We start from the raw sequence: 24,414 nt of genomic DNA on the forward strand, positions 1-24,414 counted from the left end.
TGTATAACTCCTCCCTACATTATTTCTTCCAAAATGCATCACTTCGCATTTATCCGGATTAAACTCCATCTGCCACCTCTCCGCCCAATTTTCCAGCCTATCTATATCCTGCTGTATTGCCCGACAATGCTCTTCGCTATCCGCAAGTCCAGCCATCTTCGTGTCATCCGCAAACTTGCTGATTACACCCACACCTCCTTTCCCCTCCCCCCTGAGCTGTCCCCCGCACTTTTTGGGTGAGTGTAAAGCTGGTTGAGAATGTTGAGTCGGGGCGCTCGGACAGAGATGAGAATGTGTTTCTGTGGGAGGCTGGGGTGAGTTTGGAACTGGGTGACAGAGTGCGCTGACTGACTGTTGTGAAGCAGCAGCTGCACAGATTCCTCTTCACCGATTGGGGAGATGGTTCGGTGCCTACTCCATAGCAGCACATCACTCATCATCTTGTAAAATGGCAGACTGTCCTCGATGGGCCGAATGGCTCACCGCTGGCTCCTTTGTTGTATGTTCCCCATGTGAGGGCCCCCCACCTCAGTCTGTCTGTCCTGCATTCACATGCAATCTCCCTCCCGCTGTCCCGCGCCCCCCTGCGCCACGCGCCCCGCGCGCCTGCCCTGCGTGCGCCCCCCCCGTCCCCCACGCGCGCGCCCCCCCGTCCCCCATGCGCGCGCCCCCCCGTCCCCCACGCGCGCCCCCCCACCCCGCGTGCGCGTGCCACCCCGCCCCCGTCCCCCACGCGCGCGCACCCCGCGTGCGCGTGCCACCCCGCCCGTGCCCCCCCGTCGCCCACGCGCGCGCCCTCCGCCCCGCGCGCGCCCCCCCCCTCCCGTCCCCAAGTTGAGGAGGAACTTCTTCACCCAAAGGGTTGTGAATCTGTGGAATTCCCTGCCCAGTGAAGCAGTTGAGGCTACCTCATTGAGTGTTTTTAAGGCAAAGATAGATAAAGTTTTGAACAGTAAAGGAATTAAGGGTTATGGTGAGCGGGCGGGTAAGTGGAGCTGAGTCCAGGTAAAGATCAGCCATGATCTTATTGAATGGCGGAGCAGGCTCGAGGGGCCAGATGGTCTACTCCTGCTCCTAGTTCTGATGTTGTTATGTTCTGACTGATCCACAGGTGAAGGGGGTGTGGATGGCGATGGGGATATCACACGGCCGGAGAATATCAGCGAGTTCCGTCGCTTTGTCCTGGAAAACACGGACTGGAAAGGCGTTCACTTCCTCATGGCAGACGGGGTACGAGCAACAAACTACCATCACTGACCCGACAGGCTCCCCCAGCACTGTCCCAGGACAGCCACAGAGTCACAGAGGTTTACAGCATGGAAACAGGCCCTTCGGCCCAACTTGTCCATGCCGCCCTTTTTTTTAAAAACCCCTAAGCTAATCCCAATTGCCCGCATTTGGCCCATATCCCCCTATACCCATTGTACCCATGTAACTGTCTAAATGCTTTTTAAAAGATAAAATTGTACCTGCCTTTACTACTGCCTCTGGCAGCTTGTTCCAGACACACCACCATGTGTGGAAGAATTGCCCCTCTGGACACTTTTGTATCTCTTCCCCCTCACCTTAAACCTATGCCCTCTAGTTTTAGACTCCCCTACCTTTGGGAAAAGATATTGACTATCTACCTTGTCTATGCCCCTCATTATTTTATAGACCTCCATAAGGTCACCCCTCAGCCTCCTACGCTCCAGAGAAAAAAGTCCCAGTCGATCCAGCCTCTCCTTGTAACTCAATCCATTAAGTCCCAGTAGCATCCTGGTAAATCTTTTCTGTACTCTTTCTCGTTTAATAATATCCTCTCTATAATAGGGTGACCAGAATCGCACACTGTATTCCAAGTGTGGCCGTACCAATGTCTTGTACAACTTCAACAAGACATCCCAACTCCTGTATTCAATGTTCTGACCGATGAAACCAAGCATGCCGAATGCCTTCTTCACCACTCTGTCCACCTGTGACTCCACTTTCAAGGAACATGTACCCTGAGATCTCTTTGTCCTGTAACTCTCCCTAACGCCCTACCATTAACTGAGTAAGTCCTGCCCTGGTTCAATCTACAAAAATGCATCACCTCACATTTATCTAAATTAAACTCCATCTGCCATTCGTCAGCCGACTGGCCCAATTGATCAAGATCCCACTGCAATTGGAGATAACCTTCTTCACTGTCCACCATGCCACCAATCTGGGTGTCATCTGCAAACTTACTAACCATGTCCCCTATATTCTCATCCAAATCATTAATATAAATGACAAATAACAGTGGGCCCAGCACTGATCCCTGAGGCACACCGCTGGTCACAGACCTCCAGTTTGAAAAACAGCCCTCTACAACCACCCTCTGGCGTCTGTCATCAAGCCGATTCTGTATCAAAGAACAAGAACAAAGAACAATACAGCACAGGAACAGGCCCCTCGGCCCTCCAAGCCCGCGCCGCTCCCTGGTCCAAACTAGACCATGCTTTTGTATCCCTCCATTCCCACTCTGTTCATGTGGCTATCTAGATAAGTCTTAAACGTTCCCAGTGTGTCCGCCTCCACCACCTTGCCCGGCAGCGCATTCCAGGCCCCCACCACCCTCTTTGTAAAATACGTCCTTCTGATATCCGTGTTAAACCTCCCCCCCCTCACCTTGAACCTATGACCCCTCGTGAACGTCACCACCGACCTGGGAAAAAGCTTCCCACCGTTCACCCTATCTATGCCTTTCATAATTTTATACACCTCTATTAAGTCTCCCCTCATCCTCCGTCTTTCCAGTGAGAACAACCCCAGTTTACCCAATCTCTCCTCATAACTAAGCCCTTCCATACCAGGCAACATCCTGGTAAACCTCCTCTGCACTCTCTCTCAAGCCTCCACGTCCTTCTGGTAGTGTGGCGACCAGAACTGGGCGCAGTATTCCAAATGCGGCCGAACCAACGTTCTATACAACTGCAACATCAGACCCCAACTTTTATGCTCTATGCCCCGTCCTATAAAGGCAAGCATGCCATATGTCTTCTTCACCACCTTCTCCACCTGTGACATCGCCTTCAAGGATCTGTGGACTTGCACACCCAGGTCCCTCTGCGTATCTACACCCTTTATGGTTCTGCCATTTGTCGTATAGCTCCCCCCTACGTTAGTTCGACCAAAATGCATCACTTCGCATTTATCTGGATTGAACTCCATCTGCCATTTCTTTGCCCAAATTTCCAGCCTATCTATATCCTTCTGTAGCCTCTGACAATGTTCCTCACTATCTGCAAGTCCAGCCATTTTCGTGTCATCCGCAAACTTACCAATCACCCCAGTTACACCTTCTTCCAGATCGTTTATATAAATCACAAACAGCAGAGGTCCCAATACAGAGCCCTGCGGAACACCACTAGTCACAGGCCTCCAGCCGGAAAAAGACCCTTCCACTACCACCCTCTGTCTTCTGTGACCAAGCCAGTTCTCCACCCATCGAGCCACCTCCCCCTTTATCCCATGAGATCCAACCTTTTGCACCAACCAACCATGAGGGACTTTGTCAAACGCTTTACTAAAGTCCATATAGACGACATCCACGGCCCTTCCCTCGTCAACCATTCTGGTCACTTCTTCAAAAAACTCCACCAGGTTAGTGAGGCATGACCTCTCTCTCACAAAACCATGCTGACTATCGTTAATGAGTTTATTCCTTTCTAAATGCGCATACACCCTGTCTCTAAGAATCTTCTCCAACAACTTCCCTACCACGGACGTCAAGCTCACCGGCCTATAATTTCCCAGGTTATCCTTCCTACCCTTCTTAAATAACGGGACCACATTAGCTATCCTCCAATCCTCTGGGACCTCACCTGTGTCCAGTGACGAGACAAAGATTTGCGTCAGAGGCCCAGCGATTTCATCTCTCGTCTCCCTGAGCAGCCTTGGATAGATTCCATCAGGCCCTGGGGATTTGTCGGTCTTTATATTCCCTAAAAAACCGAACACTTCCTCCCTTGTAATGGAGATTTTCTCTAACGGGTCAACACTCCCCTCCAAGACACTCCCAGTCAACACATCCCTCTCCTTTGTGAATACCGACGCAATCCATTCAGTTACTGGATTCGATAAAAGTGAAGCTCCCTCTACACTGTCCCCCATCAGACACTCCCAGGACAGGTACAGCACGGGGTTAGATACAGAGTGAAGCTCCCTCTACACTGTCCGCATTAACAGTCCCAGGACAGGTACAGCACGGGGTTAGATACAGAGTAAAGCTCCCTCTACACTGTCCCCAACAAACACTCCCAGGACAGGTACAGCACGGGGTTAGATACAGAGTAAAGCTCCCTCTACACTGTCCCCATCAAACACTCCCAGGACAGGTACAGCACGGGGTTAGATACAGAGTAAAGCTCCCTCTACACTGTCCCCATCAAACACTCCCAGGACAGGTACAGCACGGGGTTAGATACAGAGTAAAGCTCCCTCTACACTGTCCCCATCAAACACTCCCAGGACAGGTACAGCACGGGGTTAGATACAGAGTAAAGCTACCTCTACACTGCCCCCATCAAACACTCCCAGGACAGGTACAGCACGGGGTTAGATACAGAGTAAAGCTCCCTCTACACTGTCCCCATCAAACACTCCCAGGACAGGTACAGCACGGGGTTAGATACAACAAAGAACAAAGAAAATTACAGCACAGGAACAGGCCCTTCGGCCCTCCAAGCCTGGACCAACCGTGCTGCCCGACTGAACTAAAACCCCCTACGCTTCCGGGGACCATGTCCCTCTATTCATAGAACATAGAACAGTACAGCACAGAACAGGCCCTTCGGCCCACGATGTTGTGCCGAGCTTTATCTGAAACCAAGATCAAGCTATCCCACTCCCTATCATCCTGGTGTGCTCCATGTGCCTATCCAATAACCGCTTAAATGTTCCTAAAGTGTCTGACTCCACTATCACTGCAGGCAGTCCATTCCACACCCCAACCACTCTCTGCGTAAAGAACCTGCCTCTGATATCATTCCTGTATCTCTCACCACGAACCCTATAGTTATGCCCCCTTGTAATAGCTCCATCCACCCGAGGAAATAGTCTTTGAACGTTCACTCTATCTATCCCCTTCATCATTTTATACACCTCTATTAAGTCTCCCCTCAGCCTCCTCCGCTCCAGAGAGAACAGCCCTAGCTCCCTCAACCTTTCCTCATAAGACCTACCCTCCAAACCAGGCAGCATCCTGGTAAATCTCCTCTGCACTCTTTCCAGCGCTTCCACATCCTTCTTATAGTGAGGTGACCAGAACTGCACACAATATTCCAAATGTGGTCTCACCAAGGTCCTGTACAGTTGCAGCATAACCCCACGGCTCTTAAACTCCAAACCCCTGTTCATAAAAGCTAACACACTATAGGCCTTCTTCACAGCTCTATCCACTTGACTGGCAACCTTTAGAGATCTGTGGATATGGACCCCAAGATCTCTCTGTTCCTCCACAGTCTTCAGAACCCTACCTTTGACCCTGTAATCCACATTTAAATTTGTCCTACCAAAATGAATCACCTCACATTTATCAGGGTTAAACTCCATTTGCCATTTTTCAGCCCAGCTTTGCATCCTATCTATGTCTCTTTGCAGCCTACAACAGCCCTCCACCTCATCCACTACTCCACCAATCTTGGTGTCATCAGCAAATTTACTGATCCACCCTTCAGCCCCCTCCTCTCAGTCATTAATAAAAATCACAAAGAGCAGAGGACCAAGCACTGATCCCTGCGGCACTCCGCTAGCAACCTGCCTCCAATCCGAAAATTTTCCATCCACCACCACACTCTGTCTTCGATCAGACAGCCAGTTACCTATCCATTCGGCCAACTTTCCCTCTATCCCACACCTCCTCACTTTCATCATATTCCCATCCTATTCATGTATTTGTCAAAATGCCCCTTAAAAGTCACTATCGTATCCGCTTCCACTACCTCCCCCGGCAGCGAGTTCCAGGCACCCACCACCCTCTGTGTAAAAAATCTGCCTCGTACATCTCCTTTAAACCTTGCCCCTCGCACCTTAAACCTGTGCCCCCGAGTAATTGACTCTTTCACCCTGGGAAAAAGCTTCTGACTATCCACTCTGTCCATGCCCCTCATAATCTTGTAGAATCATAGAAACCCTACAGTGCAGAAGGAGGCCATTCGGCCCATCGAGTCTGCACCGACCACAATCCCACCCAGGCCCTACCCCCACATATTTTACCCGCTAATCCCTCTAACCTACGCATCTCAGGACTCTAAGGGGCTATTTTTAACCTGGCCAATCAACCTAACCCGCACATCTTTGGACTGTGGGAGGAAACCGGAGCACCCGGAGGAAACCCACGCAGACACGAGGAGAATGTGCAAACTCCACACAGACAGTGACCCGAGCCGGGAATCGAACCCGGGACCCTGGAGCTGTGAAGCAGCAGTGCTAACCACTGCGCTACCGTGCCGCCCATCAGGTCTGTATCAGACTTCTATCAGGTCTCCCCTCAACCTCCGTCGTTCCAGTGAGAACAAACCAAGTTTCTCCAACCTCTCCTCACAGCTAATGCCCTCCATACCAGGCAACATCCTGGTAAATCTTTTCTGTACCCTCTCCAAAGCCTCCACATCCTTCTGGTAGTGTGGCGACCAGAATTGAACACTATATTCCAAGTGCGGCCTCACTAAGGTTCTATAAAGCTGCAACATGACTTGCCAATTTTTAAACTCAATACCCCAGCCGATGAAGGCAAGCATGCCGTATGCCTTCTTGACTACCTTCTCCACCTGCATTGCCACTTTCAGTGACCTGTGTAGCTGTACACCCAGATCCCTTTGCCTATCAATACTCTTAAGGGTTCTGCCATTTACTGTATATTTCCTATCTGTATTAGACCTTCCAAAATGCATGACCTCACATTTGTCCGGATTAAACTCCATCTGCCATCTCTCCGCCCGAGTCTCCAACTGATCTATATCCTGCTGTATCCTCTGATGGTCCTCATCGCTATCCGCAAATCCACCAACCTTTGTGTCGTCCACAAACTTACTGATCAAACTAGTTACATTTTCCTCCAAATCATTTCAATATATTACAAACAGGGTTAGGTACAGAGTAAAGCTCCCTCCACACTGTCCCCATCAAACACTCCCAGGACAGGTACAGCACGGGGTTAGATACAGAGTAAAGCTCCCTCTACACTGTCCCCATCAAACACTCCCAGGACAGGTACAGCACGGGGTTAGATACAGAGTAAAGCTCCCTCTACACTGTCCCCATCAAACACTCCCAGGACAGGTACAGCACGGCGTTAGATACAGAGTAAAGCTCCCTCTACACTGTCCCCATCAAACACTCCCAGGACAGGTACAGCACGGGGTTAGATACAGAGTAAAGCTCCCTCTACACTGTCCCCATCAAACGCTCCCAGGACAGGTACAGCACGGGGTTAGATACAGAGTAAAGCTCCCTCTTCACTGTCCCCATCAAACGCTCCCAGGACAGGTACAGCACGGGGTTAGATACAGAGTAAAGCTCCCTCTACACTGTCCCCATCAAACACTCCCAGGACAGGTACAGCACGGGGTTAGATACAGAGTAAAGCTCACTCTACACTGTCCCCATCAAACACTCCCAGGACAGGTACAGCGCGGGGTTAGATACAGAGTAAAGCTCTCGCTACACTGTCCCCATCAAACACTCCCAGGACAGGTACAGCACGGCGTTAGATACAGAGTGAAGCTCCCTCCACACTGTCCCCTTCAGGCACGATGTGGAGATGCCGGCGTTGGACTGGGGTAAACACAGTAAGAAGTTTAACAACACCTGCTTAAAGTCCAACAGGTTTATTTGGTAGCAAAAGCCACACAAGCTTTTGGAGCTGCAAGCCCCTTCTTCAGGTGAGTGGGAATTCTGTTCACAAACAGCATATAAAGACACAAACTCAATTTACATGAATAAAGGTTGGAATGCGAATACTTAAAGCTAATCAAATCTTTAAGATACAAACAATGTGAGTGGAGAGAGCATCAAGACAGGTTAAAGAGAAGTGTATTGTCTCATACACAATACACATCTCTTTAGCTTGTCTTGATGCTCTCTCCACTCACATTTTTTGTATCTGAAAGACGTGATTAGAACATAGAAAAGCTACAGCACAAACAGGCCCTTCGGCCCACAAGTTGCGCCGAACATGTCCCTACCTACTAGGCTTACCTATAACCCTCTATCTTACGAACTTCTATGAACTTATCCAAAAGTCTCTTAAAAGACCCTATCGAATCCGCTTCCACCACCACTACCGGCAGCCGATTCCACGCACCCACCACCCTCTGAGTGAAAAACTTACCCCTAACATCTCCTCTGTACCTACTGGCCAGCACCCTAAACCTGTGACCTCTTGTGGCAACCATTTCAGCCCTGGGTAAAAGCCTCTGAGAATCCACTCTATCAATACTTCTCAACATCTTAAACACCTCTATCAGGTCACCTCTCATCCTTCGCCTCTCCAAGGAGAAAAGACCTAGCTCTCTCAACCTATCCTCATAAGGCATGCCACCTAATCCAGGCAACATCCTTGTAAATCTCCTCTGCACCCTTTCTATGGCTTCCACGTCCTTTCTGTAATGAGGCGACCAGAACTGGGCACAGTACTCCAGGTGGGGTCTGACCAGGGTCCTATACAGCTGCAGCATTATCTCCCGATTTCTAAACTCAATTCCTCTATTGATGAAGGCCAGTATTCCATACGCCTTCTTAACCACAGCCTCTACCTGCAACGCTGCTTTGAGCGTCCTATGAACCCGGACCCCAAGATCCTTCTGATCTTCCGCACTGCCAACCGTCTTATCCTTGTTATATTCTTTCATGCTATTCGACCTGACAAAATGAACCACCACACACTTCGCTGTAAGTATTCGCATTCCAACCATTATTCATGTAAATTGAGTTTGTGTCTTTATATGCTGTTTGTGAACAGAATTCCCACTCACCTGAAGGGGCTCGGAGCTCCGATAGCTTGTGTGGCTTTTGCTACCAAATAAACCTGTTGGACTTTAACCTGGTATTGTTAAACTTCTTACCCCTTCAGGCACTCCCAGGACTGGGACATGCAGAGGAATGACCCATGAGTGAATATTTGATGGATGCGTTCCCTCTCTTTAGGGTTTCTCGGTGGAGGGACAAGAAAACCTGCAGGAGATTCTCAGCAAACAGCTGTTACTATGTCAGATATTAATGGGTCTAAGCGTCATCCGGACAGGTTAGCCCAAAGTTACTGTGTGTTAAATGTGACAGGGATCGTGGGGATACAGTGCGTGTTAAATGTGACAGGGTTCGAGGGGATACAGTGCGTGTTAAATGTGACAGGGTTCGAGGGGATACAGTGTGTGTTAAATGTGACAGGGATCGAGGGGATACAGTGTGTGTTAAATGTGACAGGGTTCGAGGGGATACAGTGTGTGTTAAATGTGACAGGGATCGAGGGGATACAGTGTGTGTTAAATGTGACAGGGATCGAGGGGATACAGTGTGTGTTAAATGTGACAGGGATCGAGGGGATACAGTGTGTTAAATGTGACAGGGATCGAGGGATACAGTGTGTTAAATGTGACAGGGATCGAGGGGATACAGTGTGTGTTAAATGTGACAGGGATCGAGGGGATACAGTGTGTGTTAAATGTGACGGGGATCGAGGGGATACAGTGTGTTAAATGTGACAGGGATCGGGGGATACAGTGTGTTAAATGTGACAGGGATCGAGGGGATACAGTGTGTGTTAAATGTGACAGGGATCGGGGGATACAGTGTGTGTTAAATGTGACAGGGTTCGAGGGGATACAGTGTGTGTTAAATGTGACAGGGATCGAGGGGATACAGTGTGTTAAATGTGACAGGGATCGAGGGGATACAGTGTGTGTTAAATGTGACAGGGATCGAGGGGATACAGTGTGTTAAATGTGACAGGGTTCGAGGGGATACAGTGTGTGTTAAATGTGACAGGGTTCGAGGGGATACAGTGTGTGTTAAATGTGACAGGGATCGAGGGGATACAGTGTGTGTTAAATGTGACAGGGATCGAGGGGATACAGTGTGTTAAATGTGACAGGGATCGAGGGGATACAGTGTGTGTTAAATGTGACAGGGATCGAGGGGATACAGTGCGTGTTAAATGTGACAGGGATCGAGGGGATACAGTGTGTGTTAAATGTGACAGGGATCAGGGGGATACAGTGTGTGTTAAATGTGACAGGGTTCGAGGGGATACAGTGTGTGTTAAATGTGACAGGGTTCGAGGGGATACAGTGTGTGTTAAATGTGACAGGGATCGAGGGGATACAGTGTGTGTTAAATGTGACAGGGATCGAGGGGATACAGTGTGTTAAATGTGACAGGGATCGAGGGGATACAGTGTGTGTTAAATGTGACAGGGATCGAGGGGATACAGTGTGTTAAATGTGACAGGGATCGAGGGGATACAGTGTGTTAAATGTGACAGGGATCGAGGGGATACAGTGTGTGTTAAATGTGACAGGGATCGAGGGGATACAGTGTGTGTTAAATGTGACAGGGATCGAGGGGATACAGTGTGTGTTAAATGTGACAGGGATCGAGGGGATACAGTGTGTGTTAAATGTGATGGGGATTGAGGGGATACAGTGTGTGTTAAATGTGACAGGGTTCGAGGGGATACAGTGTGTGTTAAATGTGACGGGGATCGAGGGGATACAGTGCGTGTTAAATGTGACAGGGATCGAGGGGATACAGTGTGTGTTAAATGTGACAGGGATCGAGGGGATACAGTGTGTGTTAAATGTGATGGGGATTGAGGGGATACAGTGTGTGTTAAATGTGACAGGGTTCGAGGGGATACAGTGTGTGTTAAATGTGATGGGGATTGAGGGGATACAGTGTGTGTTAAATGTGACAGGGTTCGAGGGGATACAGTGTGTGTTAAATGTGACGGATCGATGGGATACAGTGTGTGTTAAATGTGACAGGGATCGAGGGGATACAGTGTGTGTTAAATGTGACAGGGATCGAGGGGATACAGTGTGTGTTAAATGTGACAGGGATCGAGGGGATACAGTGTGTTAAATGTGACAGGGATCGAGGGGATACAGTGTGTGTTAAATGTGACAGGGATCGAGGGGATACAGTGTGTTAAATGTGACAGGGATCGAGGGGATACAGTGTGTTAAATGTGACAGGGATCGAGGGGATACAGTGTGTGTTAAATGTGACAGGGATCGAGGGGATACAGTGTGTGTTAAATGTGACAGGGATCGAGGGGATACAGTGTGTGTTAAATGTGACAGGGATCGAGGGGATACAGTGTGTGTTAAATGTGATGGGGATTGAGGGGATACAGTGTGTGTTAAATGTGACAGGGTTCGAGGGGATACAGTGTGTGTTAAATGTGACGGGGATCGAGGGGATACAGTGCGTGTTAAATGTGACAGGGATCGAGGGGATACAGTGTGTGTTAAATGTGACAGGGATCGAGGGGATACAGTGTGTGTTAAATGTGATGGGGATTGAGGGGATACAGTGTGTGTTAAATGTGACAGGGTTCGAGGGGATACAGTGTGTGTTAAATGTGATGGGGATTGAGGGGATACAGTGTGTGTTAAATGTGACAGGGTTCGAGGGGATACAGTGTGTGTTAAATGTGACGGATCGATGGGATAGAACATAGACCATTACAGCGCAGTACAGGCCCTTTGACCCTCGATGTTGCGCCGACCAGTGGAACCAATCTAAAGCCCCTCTAATCTACACGATTCCAGTATCATCCATATGTTTATCCAATAACCATTTGAATGCCCTTAATGTTGACGAGTCCACCACTGCTGCAGGCAGGGCATTCCACGCCCTTACTACTCTCTGAGTAAAGAACCTACCTCTGACATCTGTCCTATATCTCTCACCCCTCAATTTAAAGCTATGTCCCCTCGTGCTAGCCAACACCATCCGAGGAAAAAGGCTCTCACTGTCCACCCTATCTAATCCTCTGATCATCTTGTATGCCTCTATTAAATCACCTCTTAACCTTCTCTCTAACGAAAACAACCTCAAGCCCCTCAGCCTTTCCTCATAAGACCTTCCCACCATACCAGGCAACATCCTGGTATATCTCCTCTGCACCCTTTCCAATGCTTCCACATCCTTCCTATAATGCGGCGACCAGAACTGTACGCAATACTCCAAGTGCGGCCGCACCAGAGTTTTGTACAGTTGCAGCATGACCTCCTGGCTCCGAAACTCAATCCCTCTACCAATAAAAGCTCACACACCGTACACCTTCTTAACAACCCTAACAACCTGGGTGCCAACTTTCAGGGATCTATGCACATGGACACCGAGATCTCTCTGTTCATCCACACTACCAAGTATCTTACCATTAGCCCAGTACTCTGTATTCCTGTTACTCCTTCCAAAGTGAATCACCTCACACTTTTCCGCATTGAACTCCATTTGCCACCTCTCAGCCCAGCTCTGCAGCTTATCTATGTCCCTCTGTAACCTGCCACTTCCCTCCGCACTGTCCACAACTCCACCGACTTTAGTGTCATCCGCAAATTTACTAATCCATCCTTCCACGCCCTCATCCAGGTCATTAATAAAAATGACAAACAGCAGTGGCCCCAAAACAGATCCTTGCGGTACACCACTAGTAACTGAACTCCAGGATGAATATTTCCCATCAACCACCACCCTCTGTTTTCTTACAGCTAGCCAATTCCTGATCCAAACCACTAAATCACCCTCAATCCCATGTGTCCGTATTTTCTGCAAAAGCTTACCACGGGGAACCTTATCAAACGCTTTGCTGAAATCCATATACACCACATCAACCGCTTTACCCTCATCCACCTCTTTGGTCACCTTCTCAAAGAACTCAATAAGGTTTGTGAGGCACGACCTACCCTTCACAAAACCGTGCTGACTATCCCTAATCAAATTATTCCTTTCTAGGTGATTATAAATCCTATCTCTTATAATCCTTTCCAATACTTTGCCGACAACAGAAGTAAGGCTCACCGGTCTATAATTACCAGGGTTGTCCCTACTCCCCTTCTTGAACAAGGGGACAACATTTGCTATTCTCCAGTCTGCTGGCACTGTTCCAGTAGACAATGATGACACAAAGTTCAAAGCCAAAGGCTCTGCAATCTCCTCTCTAGCCTCCCAGAGAATCTTAGGATAAATCCCATCCAGCCCAGGGGACTTATCGATTTTCGCACTTTCCAGAATTGCTAACACCTCCTCCTCATGAACCTCAATCCAGTCTAGTCTAATAGCCTGTATCTCAGTGTTCTCCTCGACAACACTGTCCCTCTCCAGTGTGAATACTGACGAAAAATATTCATTTAGTGCCTCTCCTATCTCTTCAGACTCCACGCACAACTTCCCACTACTGTCCTTGACTGGCCCTAATCTTACCCTAGTCATTCTTTTACTCCTGACATACCTATAGAAAGCTTTAGGGTTTTCCTTGATCCTACCTGCCAAAGACTTCTCATGTCCCCTCCTGGCTCTTTTTAACTCTTTCTTTCGGTCCTTCCTGGCTAACTTGTAACTCTCAAGCGCCCTAACTGAGCCTTCACGTCTCATCTTAACATAAGTCTCCTTCCTCTTCACAAGAGATTCAACTTCTTTAGTAAACCACGGTTCCCTCGCTCGACCACTCCCTCCCTGCCTGACAGGTGCATACTTATCAAGGACACCCAGTCGCTGTTCCTTGAACAAGCTCCCATCCCCTGCAGTTTCCTTCCACATCCTATGCATCCTAAATAAGAACATAAGAACATAAGAAATAGGAGCAGGAGTAGGCCATCTAGCCCCTCGAGCCTGCCCCGCCATTCAATAAGATCATGGCTGATCTGACGTGGATCAGTACCACTTACCCGCCTGATCTCCATAACCCTTAATTCCCTTACCGATCAGGAATCCATCCATCCGCGCTTTAAACATATTCAGCGAGGTCGCCTCCACCACCTCAGTGGGCAGAGAATTCCAGAGATTCACCACCCTCTGGGAGAAGAAGTTCCTCCTCAACTCTGTCTTAAACCCTTTATTTTGAGGCTGTGTCCTCTAGTTTTAACTTCCTTACTAAGTGGAAAGAATCTCTCCGCCTCCACCCTATCCAGCCCCCGCATTATCTTATAAGTCTCCATAAGATCCCCCCTCATCCTTCTAAACTCCAACGAGTGCAAACCCAATCTCCTCAGCCTCTCCTCATAATCCAAACCCCTCATCTCCGGTATCAACCTGGTGAACCTTCTCTGCACTCCCTCCAATGCCAATATATCCTTCCTCATATAAGGGGACCAATACTGCACACAGTATTCCAGCTGCGGCCTCACCAATGCCCTGTACAGGTGCATCAAGACATCCCTGCTTTTATATTCTATCCCCTTCTATCTCGCCTAATCGCATCATAATTTCCTTTCCCCCAGCTATAACTCTTGCCCTTTGGTATATACCTATCCTTTTCCATCGCTAAAGTAAACGTAACCGAACTGTGGTCACTATCACCAAAGTGCTCACCTACCTCCAAATCTAACACCTGGTCTGGTTCATTACCCAGTACCAAATCCAATGTGGCCTCGCCTCTTGTTGGTCTATCTACATACTGCGTCAGGAAGTCTTCCTGCACACATTGGACAAAAACTGACCCATCTAAAGTACTCGAACTATAGCTTTTCCAGTCAATATTTGTAAAGCTAAAGTCCCCCATAACAACTACCCTGTTACTTTCGCTCCTATCCAGAATCATCTTTGCAATCTTTTCCTCTATATCTCTGGAACTTTTCGGAGGTCTATAAAAAACTCCCAACAGGGTGACCTCTCCTTTCCTGTTTCTAACCTCAGCCCAAACTACCTCAGTAGATGAGTCCTCATCAAATGTCCTTTCTGCCACCGTAATACTGTCCTTGACTAACAATGCCACACCTCACCCTCTTTTACCACCTTTCCTGCACTTACTGAAACATCTAAACCCTGGAACCTGCAACAACCATTCCTGTCCCTGCTCTATCCATGTCTCCGAGATGGCCACAACATCGAAATCCCAGGTACCAACCCATGCTGCAAGCTCACCCACCTTATTCCGGATGCTCCTGGCGTTGAAGTATACACACTTCAAACCGCCTTCCTGCCTGCCAGTACACTCCTGCGACGCTGAAACCTCATCCATGACCTCACTACTCTCAACCTCCTGTACACCGGAGCTACAATTCAGGTACCCACCCCCCTGCTGAATTAGTTTAAACCCTCCCGAAGAGCATTGGCAAATTTCCCCCCCAGGATATTGGTACCCCTCTGGTTCAGGTGTAGACCATCCTGTTTGTAGAGGTCCCACCTACCCCAGAAAGAGCCCCAATTGTCCAGGTATCTGAATCCCTCCCTCCTGCACCATCCCTGTAACCACGTGTTCAACAGCTCTCTCTCCCTATTCCTCTCCTCACTATCACGTGGCACGGGTAACAAACCAGAGATAACAACTTTGTTTGTTCTAGCCCTAAGCTTCCACCCTAACTCCCTGAATTTCTGCCTTACATCCCCATCCCTTTTCCTACCTATGTCTTTGGTGCCGATGTGAACCACAACTTGGGGCTGCTCCCCCTTCCGCTTAAGGATCCCAAAAACACGATCCGAGACATCATGGACTCTGGCTCCTGGGAGGCAACTCACCAACCGCGAGTCTCTCTCGTTCCCACAGAATCTCCTATCTATCCCCCTAACTATGGAGTCCCCAATAACTAATGCTCTACTCCCCTCCCCCCTTCCCTTCTCAACAACAAGGACAGACTCTGTGCCAGAGAGCTGTACCCCATGGCTTACCCCTGGTAAGTCTCCCCCCCCCCCCCGCCCCCCCAACAGTATCCCAAACGGTATACTTGTTATACAGAGGATACGGTGTGTGTTAAATGTGATGGATTGAGGGGATATGATGTGTGTTAAACGTGACGGGTTTGAGTGGTGTTGTGTCTCTCTGCTTCTCGCCGTGTGTTTTGCTGGCATGTCCCTGTTTTATCTGCTGCCTTTCACCCACAGGTGGCCATTTTGTGTGTAAGACCTTTGATCTCTTCACTCCCTTCAGCGTGGGTTTGATTTACATTTTGCACTTGTGTTTTGAACGCGTTTCCTTGTTCAAACCAGTGACCAGCCGCCCAGCCAACTCTGAAAGGTGAGTGTTCAGTTCTCTGCGCGCAGGACTGTTCAGTGAGTCCAGTCTCAGCCCACTTGCCGCTTATAGGGTGAAAAGGCAGCTTGGGTTGCTGGGGGCCGGGGAGGTGAAAGGGCAGTGTCGGGGTCGGGGAGGTGAAAGGTCAGTGTTGGGGTCAGCAAGGTGAAAGGGCAGTGTCGGGGTCGGGGAGGTGAAAGGGCAGTGTCGGGGCGGGGAGGTGAAAGGTCAGTGTTGGGGTCAGCAAGGTGAAAGGGCAGTGTTGGGGCCGGGGAGGTGAAAGGGCAGTGTCGGGGTCGGGGAGGTGAAAGGTCAGTGTCGGGGCCGGGGAGGTGAAAGGGCAGTGTCGGGGTCGGCGAGGTGAAAGGTCAGTGTTGGGGTCGGGGAGGTGAAAGGTCAGTGTCGGGGTTGCGGAGGTGAAAGGGCAGTGTCTGGGTCGCGGAGGTGACAGGGCAGTGTCGGGGTCGCGGAGGTGAAAGGTCAGTGTCGGGGTCGGGGAGGTGAAAGGGCAGTGTCGGGGTCGGGGAGGTGAAAGGGCAGTGTCGGGGTCGGCGAGGTGAAAGGTCAGTGTTGGGGTCGGGGAGGTGAAAGGTCAGTGTCGGGGTCGGGGAGGTGAAAGGGCAGTGTCGGGTTTGCAGAGGTGAAAGGTCGGGGTCGGGGAGGTGAAAGGGCAGTGTCGGGGTCGGGGAGGTGAAAGGGCAGTGTCGGGGTCACGGAGGTGAAAGGTCGGGTCGGGGAGGTGAATGGGCAGTGTCGGGGTCGGGGAGGTGAAAGATCAGTGTCGGGGTCGGGGAGGTGAAAGGTCAGTGTCGGGGCTGGGGAGGTGAAAGGGCAGTGACGGGGTCGCGGAGGTGAAAGGTCAGTGTCGGGGTCGGGGAGGTGAAAGGTCAGTGTCGGGGTCGGGGAGGTGAAAGGGCAGTGTCGGGGTCACGGAGGTGAAAGGTCGGGTCGGGGAGGTGAATGGGCAGTGTCGGGGTCGGGGAGGTGAAAGGGCAGTGTCGGGGTCGGGGAGGTGAAAGGTCAGTGTCGGGGCTGGGGAGGTGAAAGGGCAGTGACGGGGTCGCGGAGGTGAAAGGGCAGTGTCGGGGTCGGGGAGGTGAAAGGTCAGTGTCGGGGTTGCGGAGGTGAAAGGGCAGTGTCTGGGTCGCGGAGGTGACAGGGCAGTGTCGGGGTCGGGGAGGTGAAAGGTCAGTGTCGGGGTCGGGGAGGTGAAAGGGCAGTGTCGGGGTTGCGGAGGTGAAAGGTCGGGGTCGGGGAGGTGAAAGGTCAGTGTCGGGGTCGGGGAGGTGAAAGGTCAGTGTCGGGGTCGCGGAGATGAAAGGTCAGTGTCGGCGTCGGGGAGGTGAAAGGGCAGTGTCGGGGTCGCGGAGGTGAAAGGTCAGTGTCGGGGTCGGGGAGGTGAAAGGGCCGTGTCGGGGCCGGGGAGGTGAAAGGGCAGTGTCGGGGTCACGGAGGTGAAAGGTCGTGGAGGTGAAAGGGCAGTGTCGGGGCGGGGAGGTGAAAGGTCAGTGTCGGGGTCACGGAGGTGAAAGGGCAGTGTCGGGGTCGGGGAGGTGAAAGGTCAGTGTCGGGGTCGGGGAGGTGAAAGGTCAGTGTCGGTGTTGGGGAAGTGAAAGGGCAGTGTCGGGGTCACGGAGGTGAAAGGGCAGTGTCGGGGTCGGGGAGGTGAAAGGTCAGTGTCGGTGTCGGGGAAGTGAAAGGGCAGTGTCGGGGTCACGGAGGTGAAAGGGCAGCGTCGGGGTCGGAGAGGTGGAAGGTCAGTGTCGGGGTCGGGGAGGTGAAAGGGCAGTGTCGGGGTTGTGGAGGTGAAAGGTCAGGGTCGGGGAGGTGAAAGGTCATTGTTGGGGTCGGGGAGGGGAAAGGGCAGTGTCGGGGTTGCAGAGGTGAAAGGTCAGGGTCGGGGAGGTGAAAGGTCAGTGTCGGTGTTGGGGAGGGGAAAGGGCAGTGTCGGGGCCGGGGAAGTGAAAGGTCAGTGTCGGGGTCGGGGAGGTGAAAGGTCAGTGTCAGGGTCGGGGAGGTGAAAGGGCAGTGTCAGGGTCACGGAGGTGAAAGGGCAGCGTCAGGGTCACGGAGGTGAAAGGGCAGTGTCGGCGTCAGAGAGGTGAAAGGGCAGGTTGCACAGGGGTCACAGAGGTGAAGGGGTGGGGTGCAGGGGTCACAGAGGTGAAGGGGCAGTGTGCAGAGGTCAGAGACGTGAAGAGGTGGGGTGCAGGGGTCACAGAGGTGAAGGGGAGGGGTGCAGGGGTCACAGAGGTGAAGGGGAGGGGTGCAGAGGTCAGAGAGGTGAAGAGGCGGGGTGCAGGGGTCACAGAGGTGAAAATAAAAAATATCTGGAAAGCTGAATCTACTGATGACCATGAAACCATTGTCGGAAAAGCCCACCTGGTTCACTAATGTCCTTTAGGGAAGGAAATCTGCCATCCTGACCTGGTCTGGCCTACATGTGACTCCAGAGCCACAGCAATGGGGGTGACTCAACTGCCCTCCAAGGACAACTGGCGATGGGTAATGAATGCAGCCCAGCCAGAGACACCCATATGTCCCACGAATCAATCAAAAACACAGAATGACTCGACTCCCGCAGGTGCAGCCTTCAAATCAAATTCAAATTTCCTTGTGTTTGATTAAAGCCACATGTTGCTTTGGATTGGCTAATCTCACACAGGCACACAATCACTTCTCACAGGAAAGGCCCTTCGCCACACCCAGTCCGACCTGCCAGTAGCTGCCACTGAAGGCACGCTGATCCCATGTTCCTGCACTTGTCCCATATCCCTGAATATTCAGATGTTTCAAGTGCTCAGAGAATCACTCAGCGCAGAAGAGGCCATTCGGCCCATTTTTGTTCCCAGTGACCTGATCCTTCCTCTAATTTAGTGAAGATTCAGTAACTGGCATGGCAGAGTTTTATACACCGCCTGTATTGTTCACCCCCGCACCAGCGTGTTTACCCCCGCACCAGCGTGTTTACCCCCGCACCAGCGTGTTTACCCCCGCACCAGCGTGTTTACCCCCGCACCAGCGTGTTTACCCCCGCACCAGCGTGTTTACCCCCGCACCAGCGTGTTTACCCCGCACCAGCGTGTTTACCCCCGCACCAGCGTGTTTACCCCCGCACCAGCGTGTTTACCCCCGCACCAGCGTGTTTACCCCCGCACCAGCGTGTTTACCCCCGCACCAGCGTGTTTACCCCCGCACCAGCGTGTTTACCCCCGCACCAGCGTGTTCACCCCGCACCAGCGTGTTTACCCCCGCACCAGCGTGTTTACCCCCGCACCAGCGTGTTTACCCCCGCACCAGCGTGTTCACCCCCGCACCAGCGTGTTTACCCCGCACCAGCGTGTTTACCCCGCACCAGCGTGTTTACCCCCGCACCAGCGTGTTTACCCCGCACCAGCGTGTTTACCCCGCACCAGCGTGTTTACCCCGCACCAGCGTGTTTACCCCGCACCAGCGTGTTTACCCCCGCACCAGCGTGTTCACCCCGCACCAGCGTGTTTACCCCCGCACCAGCGTGTTTACCCCCGCACCAGCGTGTTTACCCCCGCACCAGCGTGTTTACCCCCGCACCAGCGTGTTCACCCCGCACCAGCGTGTTTACCCCCGCACCAGCGTGTTTACCCCCGCACCAGCGTGTTTACCCCCGCACCAGCGTGTTCACCCCGCACCAGCGTGTTTACCCCCGCACCAGCGTGTTTACCCCCGCACCAGCGTGTTTACCCCGCACCAGCGTGTTTACCCCCGCACCAGCGTGTTTACCCCCGCACCAGCGTGTTTACCCCGCACCAGCGTGTTCACCCCCGCACCAGCGTGTTTACCCCCGCACCAGCGTGTTTACCCCGCACCAGCGTGTTCACCCCCGCACCAGCGTGTTTACCCCCGCACCAGCCTGTTTACCCCGCACCAGCGTGTTTACCCCCGCACCAGCGTGTTTACCCCGCACCAGCGTGTTCACCCCGCACCAGCGTGTTTACCCCGCACCAGCGTGTTTACCCCCGCACCAGCGTGTTTACCCCCGCACCAGCGTGTTTACCCCGCACCAGCGTGTTCACCCCCGCACCAGCGTGTTTACCCCCGCACCAGCGTGTTTACCCCCGCACCAGCGTGTTTACCCCGCACCAGCGTGTTTACCCCCGCACCAGCGTGTTTACCCCCGCACCAGCGTGTTCACCCCCGCACCAGCGTGTTTACCCCCGCACCAGCGTGTTCACCCCCGCACCAGCGTGTTCACCCCCGCACCAGCGTGTTTACCCCGCACCAGCGTGTTTACCCCGCACCAGCGTGTTTACCCCGCACCAGCGTGTTTACCCCCGCACCAGCGTGTTTACCCCCGCACCAGCGTGTTTACCCCCGCACCAGCGTGTTCACCCCCGCACCAGCGTGTTTAGCCCCGCACCAGCGTGTTTACCCCGCACCAGCGTGTTTACCCCCGCACCAGCGTGTTTACCCCCGCACCAGCGTGTTCACCCCCGCACCAGCGTGTTAACCCCCGCACCAGCGTGTTTACCCCGCACCAGCGTGTTTACCCCCGCACCAGCGTGTTTACCCCGCACCAGCGTGTTTACCCCCGCACCAGCGTGTTTACCCCCGCACCAGCGTGTTTACCCCGCACCAGCGTGTTTACCCCCGCACCAGCGTGTTTACCCCGCACCAGCGTGTTCACCCCCGCACCACCGTGTTTACCCCCGCTCCAGCGTGTTTACCCCCGCACCAGCGTGTTTACCCCCGCACCAGCGTGTTTACCCCGCACCAGCGTGTTTACCCGCGCACCAGCGTGTTTACCCCCGCACCAGCGTGTTTACCCCCGCACCAGCGTGTTTACCCCGCACCAGCGTGTTTACCCCGCACCAGCGTGTTTACCCCGCACCATCGTGTTTACCCCCGCACCAGCGTGTTTACCCCCGCACCAGCGTGTTTACCCCCGCACCAGCGTGTTTACCCCCGCACCAGCGTGTTTACCCCCGCACCAGCGTGTTTACCCCCGCACCAGCGTGTTTACCCCGCACCAGCGTGTTCAACCCCGCACCAGCGTGTTTACCCCCGCACCAGCGTGTTTACCCCCGCACCAGCGTGTTTACCCCCGCACCAGCGTGTTTACCCCGCACCAGCGTGTTTACCCCGCACCAGCGTGTTTACCCCGCACCAGCGTGTTTACCCCGCACCAGCGTGTTCACCCCCGCACCAGCGTGTTCACCCCCGCACCAGCGTGTTTACCCGCGCACCAGCGTGTTCACCCCCGCACCAGCGTGTTCACCCCCGCACCAGCGTGTTCACCCCCGCACCAGCGTGTTCACCCCCGCACCAGCGTGTTTACCCCCGCACCAGCGTGTTTACCCCCGCACCAGCGTGTTCACCCCCGCACCAGCGTGTTTACCCCCGCACCAGCGTGTTTACCCCCGCACCAGCGTGTTCACCCCCGCACCAGCGTGTTTACCCCCGCACCAGCGTGTTTACCCCCGCACCAGCGTGTTTACCCCGCACCAGCGTGTTTACCCCGCACCAGCGTGTTCACCCCCGCACCAGCGTGTTCACCCCCGCACCAGCGTGTTCACCCCCGCACCAGCGTGTTCACCCCCGCACCAGCGTGTTCACCCCCGCACCAGCGTGTTTACCCCGCACCAGCGTGTTCACCCCCGCACCAGCGTGTTTACCCCCGCACCAGCGTGTTTACCCCCGCACCAGCGTGTTTACCCCGCACCAGCGTGTTTACCCCCGCACCAGCGTGTTCACCCCCGCACCAGCGTGTTCACCCCCGCACCAGCGTGTTTACCCCCGCACCAGCGTGTTTACCCCCGCACCAGCGTGTTCACCCCCGCACCAGCGTGTTCACCCCCGCACCAGCGTGTTTACCCCCGCACCAGCGTGTTTACCCCCGCACCAGCGTGTTTACCCCCGCACCAGCGTGTTTACCCCGCACCAGCGTGTTTACCCCCGCACCAGCGTGTTTACCCCGCACCAGCGTGTTTACCCCGCACCAGCGTGTTTACCCCGCACCAGCGTGTTTACCCCGCACCAGCGTGTTTACCCCGCACCAGCGTGTTTACCCCCGCACCAGCGTGTTTACCCCCGCACCAGCGTGTTTACCCCCGCACCCGCGTGTTTACCCCGCACCAGCGTGTTTACCCCGCACCAGCGTGTTTACCCCCGCACCAGCGTGTTTACACCCGCACCAGCGTGTTTACCCCGCACCAGCGTGTTCACCCCCGCACCAGCGTGTTCACCCCCGCACCAGCGTGTTTACCCCGCACCAGCGTGTTCACCCCCGCACCAGCGTGTTCACCCCCGCACCAGCGTGTTCACCCCCGCACCAGCGTGTTCACCCCCGCACCAGCGTGTTCACCCCCGCACCAGCGTGTTCACCCCCGCACCAGCGTGTTTACCCCGCACCAGCGTGTTTACCCCCGCACCAGCGTGTTCACCCCCGCACCAGCGTGTTCACCCCGCACCAGCGTGTTTACCCCCGCACCAGCCTGTTTACCCCCGCACCAGCGTGTTTACCCCTGCACCAGTGTGTTTACCCCGCACCAGCGTGTTTACCCCCGCACCAGCGTGTTTACCCCGCACCAGCGTGTTTACCCCCGCACCAGCGTGTTCACCCCCGCACCAGCGTGTTTACCCCGCACCAGCGTGTTTACCCCCGCACCAGCGTGTTCACCCCCGCACCAGCGTGTTTACCCCGCACCAGCGTGTTCACCCCCGCACCAGCGTGTTCACCCCGCACCAGCGTGTTTACCCCGCACCAGCCTGTTTACCCCCGCACCAGCGTGTTCACCCCGCACCAGCGTGTTTACCCCCGCACCAGCGTGTTTACCCCGCACCAGCGTGTTCACCCCCGCACCAGCGTGTTTACCCCGCACCAGCCTGTTTACCCCCGCACCAGCGTGTTTACCCCCGCACCAGCGTGTTTACCCCGCACCAGCCTGTTTACCCCCGCACCAGCGTGTTCACCCCGCACCAGCGTGTTCACCCCCGCACCAGCGTGTTTACCCCGCACCAGCGTGTTCACCCCCGCACCAGCGTGTTTACCCCCGCACCAGCGTGTTTACCCCCGCACCAGCGTGTTTACCCCGCACCAGCGTGTTCACCCCCGCACCAGCGTGTTTACCCCCGCACCAGCGTGTTTACCCCCGCACCAGCGTGTTTACCCCGCACCAGCCTGTTTACCCCGCACCAGCGTGTTTACCCCCGCACCAGCGTGTTCACCCCCGCACCAGCGTGTTCACCCCGCACCAGCGTGTTTACCCCGCACCAGCGTGTTTACCCCGCACCAGCGTGTTTACCCCCGCACCAGCCTGTTTACCCCGCACCAGCGTGTTTACCCCCGCACCAGCGTGTTCACCCCGCACCAGCGTGTTTACCCCGCACCAGCGTGTTCACCCCCGCACCAGCGTGTTTACCCCCGCACCAGCGTGTTTACCCCGCACCAGCGTGTTTACCCCCGCACCAGCGTGTTTACCCCGCACCAGCGTGTTTACCCCCGCACCAGCGTGTTTACCCCCGCACCAGCGTGTTTACCCCGCACCAGCGTGTTTACCCCCGCACCAGCGTGTTCACCCCCGCACCAGCGTGTTTACCCCGCACCAGCGTGTTTACCCCCGCACCAGCGTGTTTACCCCACACCAGCGTGTTTACCCCGCACCAGCGTGTTTACCCCCGCACCAGCGTGTTTACCCCCGCACCAGCGTGTTTACCCCGCACCAGCGTGTTTACCCCCGCACCAGCGTGTTCACCCCCGCACCAGCGTGTTTACCCCGCACCAGCGTGTTCACCCCCGCACCAGCGTGTTTACCCCGCACCAGCGTGTTTACCCCCGCACCAGCGTGTTTACCCCCGCACCAGCGTGTTTACCCCCGCACCAGCGTGTTTACCCCGCACCAGCGTGTTTACCCCCGCACCAGCGTGTTTACCCCCGCACCAGCGTGTTTACCCCCGCACCAGCGTGTTTACCCCCGCACCAGCGTGTTTACCCCCGCACCAGCGTGTTTACCCCGCACCAGCGTGTTTACCCCCGCACCAGCGTGTTTACCCCCGCACCAGCGTGTTTACCCCGCACCAGCGTGTTTACCCCCGCACCAGCGTGTTTACCCCGCACCAGCGTGTTTACCCCCGCACCAGCGTGTTTACCCCCGCACCAGCGTGTTTACCCCGCACCAGCGTGTTTACCCCCGCACCAGCGTGTTCACCCCCGCACCAGCGTGTTTACCCCGCACCAGCGTGTTCACCCCCGCACCAGC

General features: G+C 53.9%; 1 protein-coding gene across 1 annotated transcript in view; it reads left to right on the top strand.

Moving 5' to 3' along the window:
• Nucleotides 1–24,414, top strand: part of LOC144488598 (cap-specific mRNA (nucleoside-2'-O-)-methyltransferase 1-like) — a gene marked incomplete at its 3' end in the record, with an annotated part of 72,125 nt that overhangs the window by 17,878 nt on the left and 29,833 nt on the right. The window contains exons 4-6 of the mRNA XM_078206658.1: nt 1,112–1,230; nt 9,154–9,250; nt 16,051–16,183. Of these exons, the coding sequence (XP_078062784.1) occupies nt 1,112–1,230; nt 9,154–9,250; nt 16,051–16,183 (349 nt within the window). The remainder of the gene's footprint in view (nt 1–1,111; nt 1,231–9,153; nt 9,251–16,050; nt 16,184–24,414) is intronic.

The sequence above is a fragment of the Mustelus asterias genome, unplaced genomic scaffold, assembly GCF_964213995.1.
Source record: "Mustelus asterias unplaced genomic scaffold, sMusAst1.hap1.1 HAP1_SCAFFOLD_1698, whole genome shotgun sequence".
Classification (NCBI taxonomy): domain Eukaryota; kingdom Metazoa; phylum Chordata; class Chondrichthyes; order Carcharhiniformes; family Triakidae; genus Mustelus; species Mustelus asterias.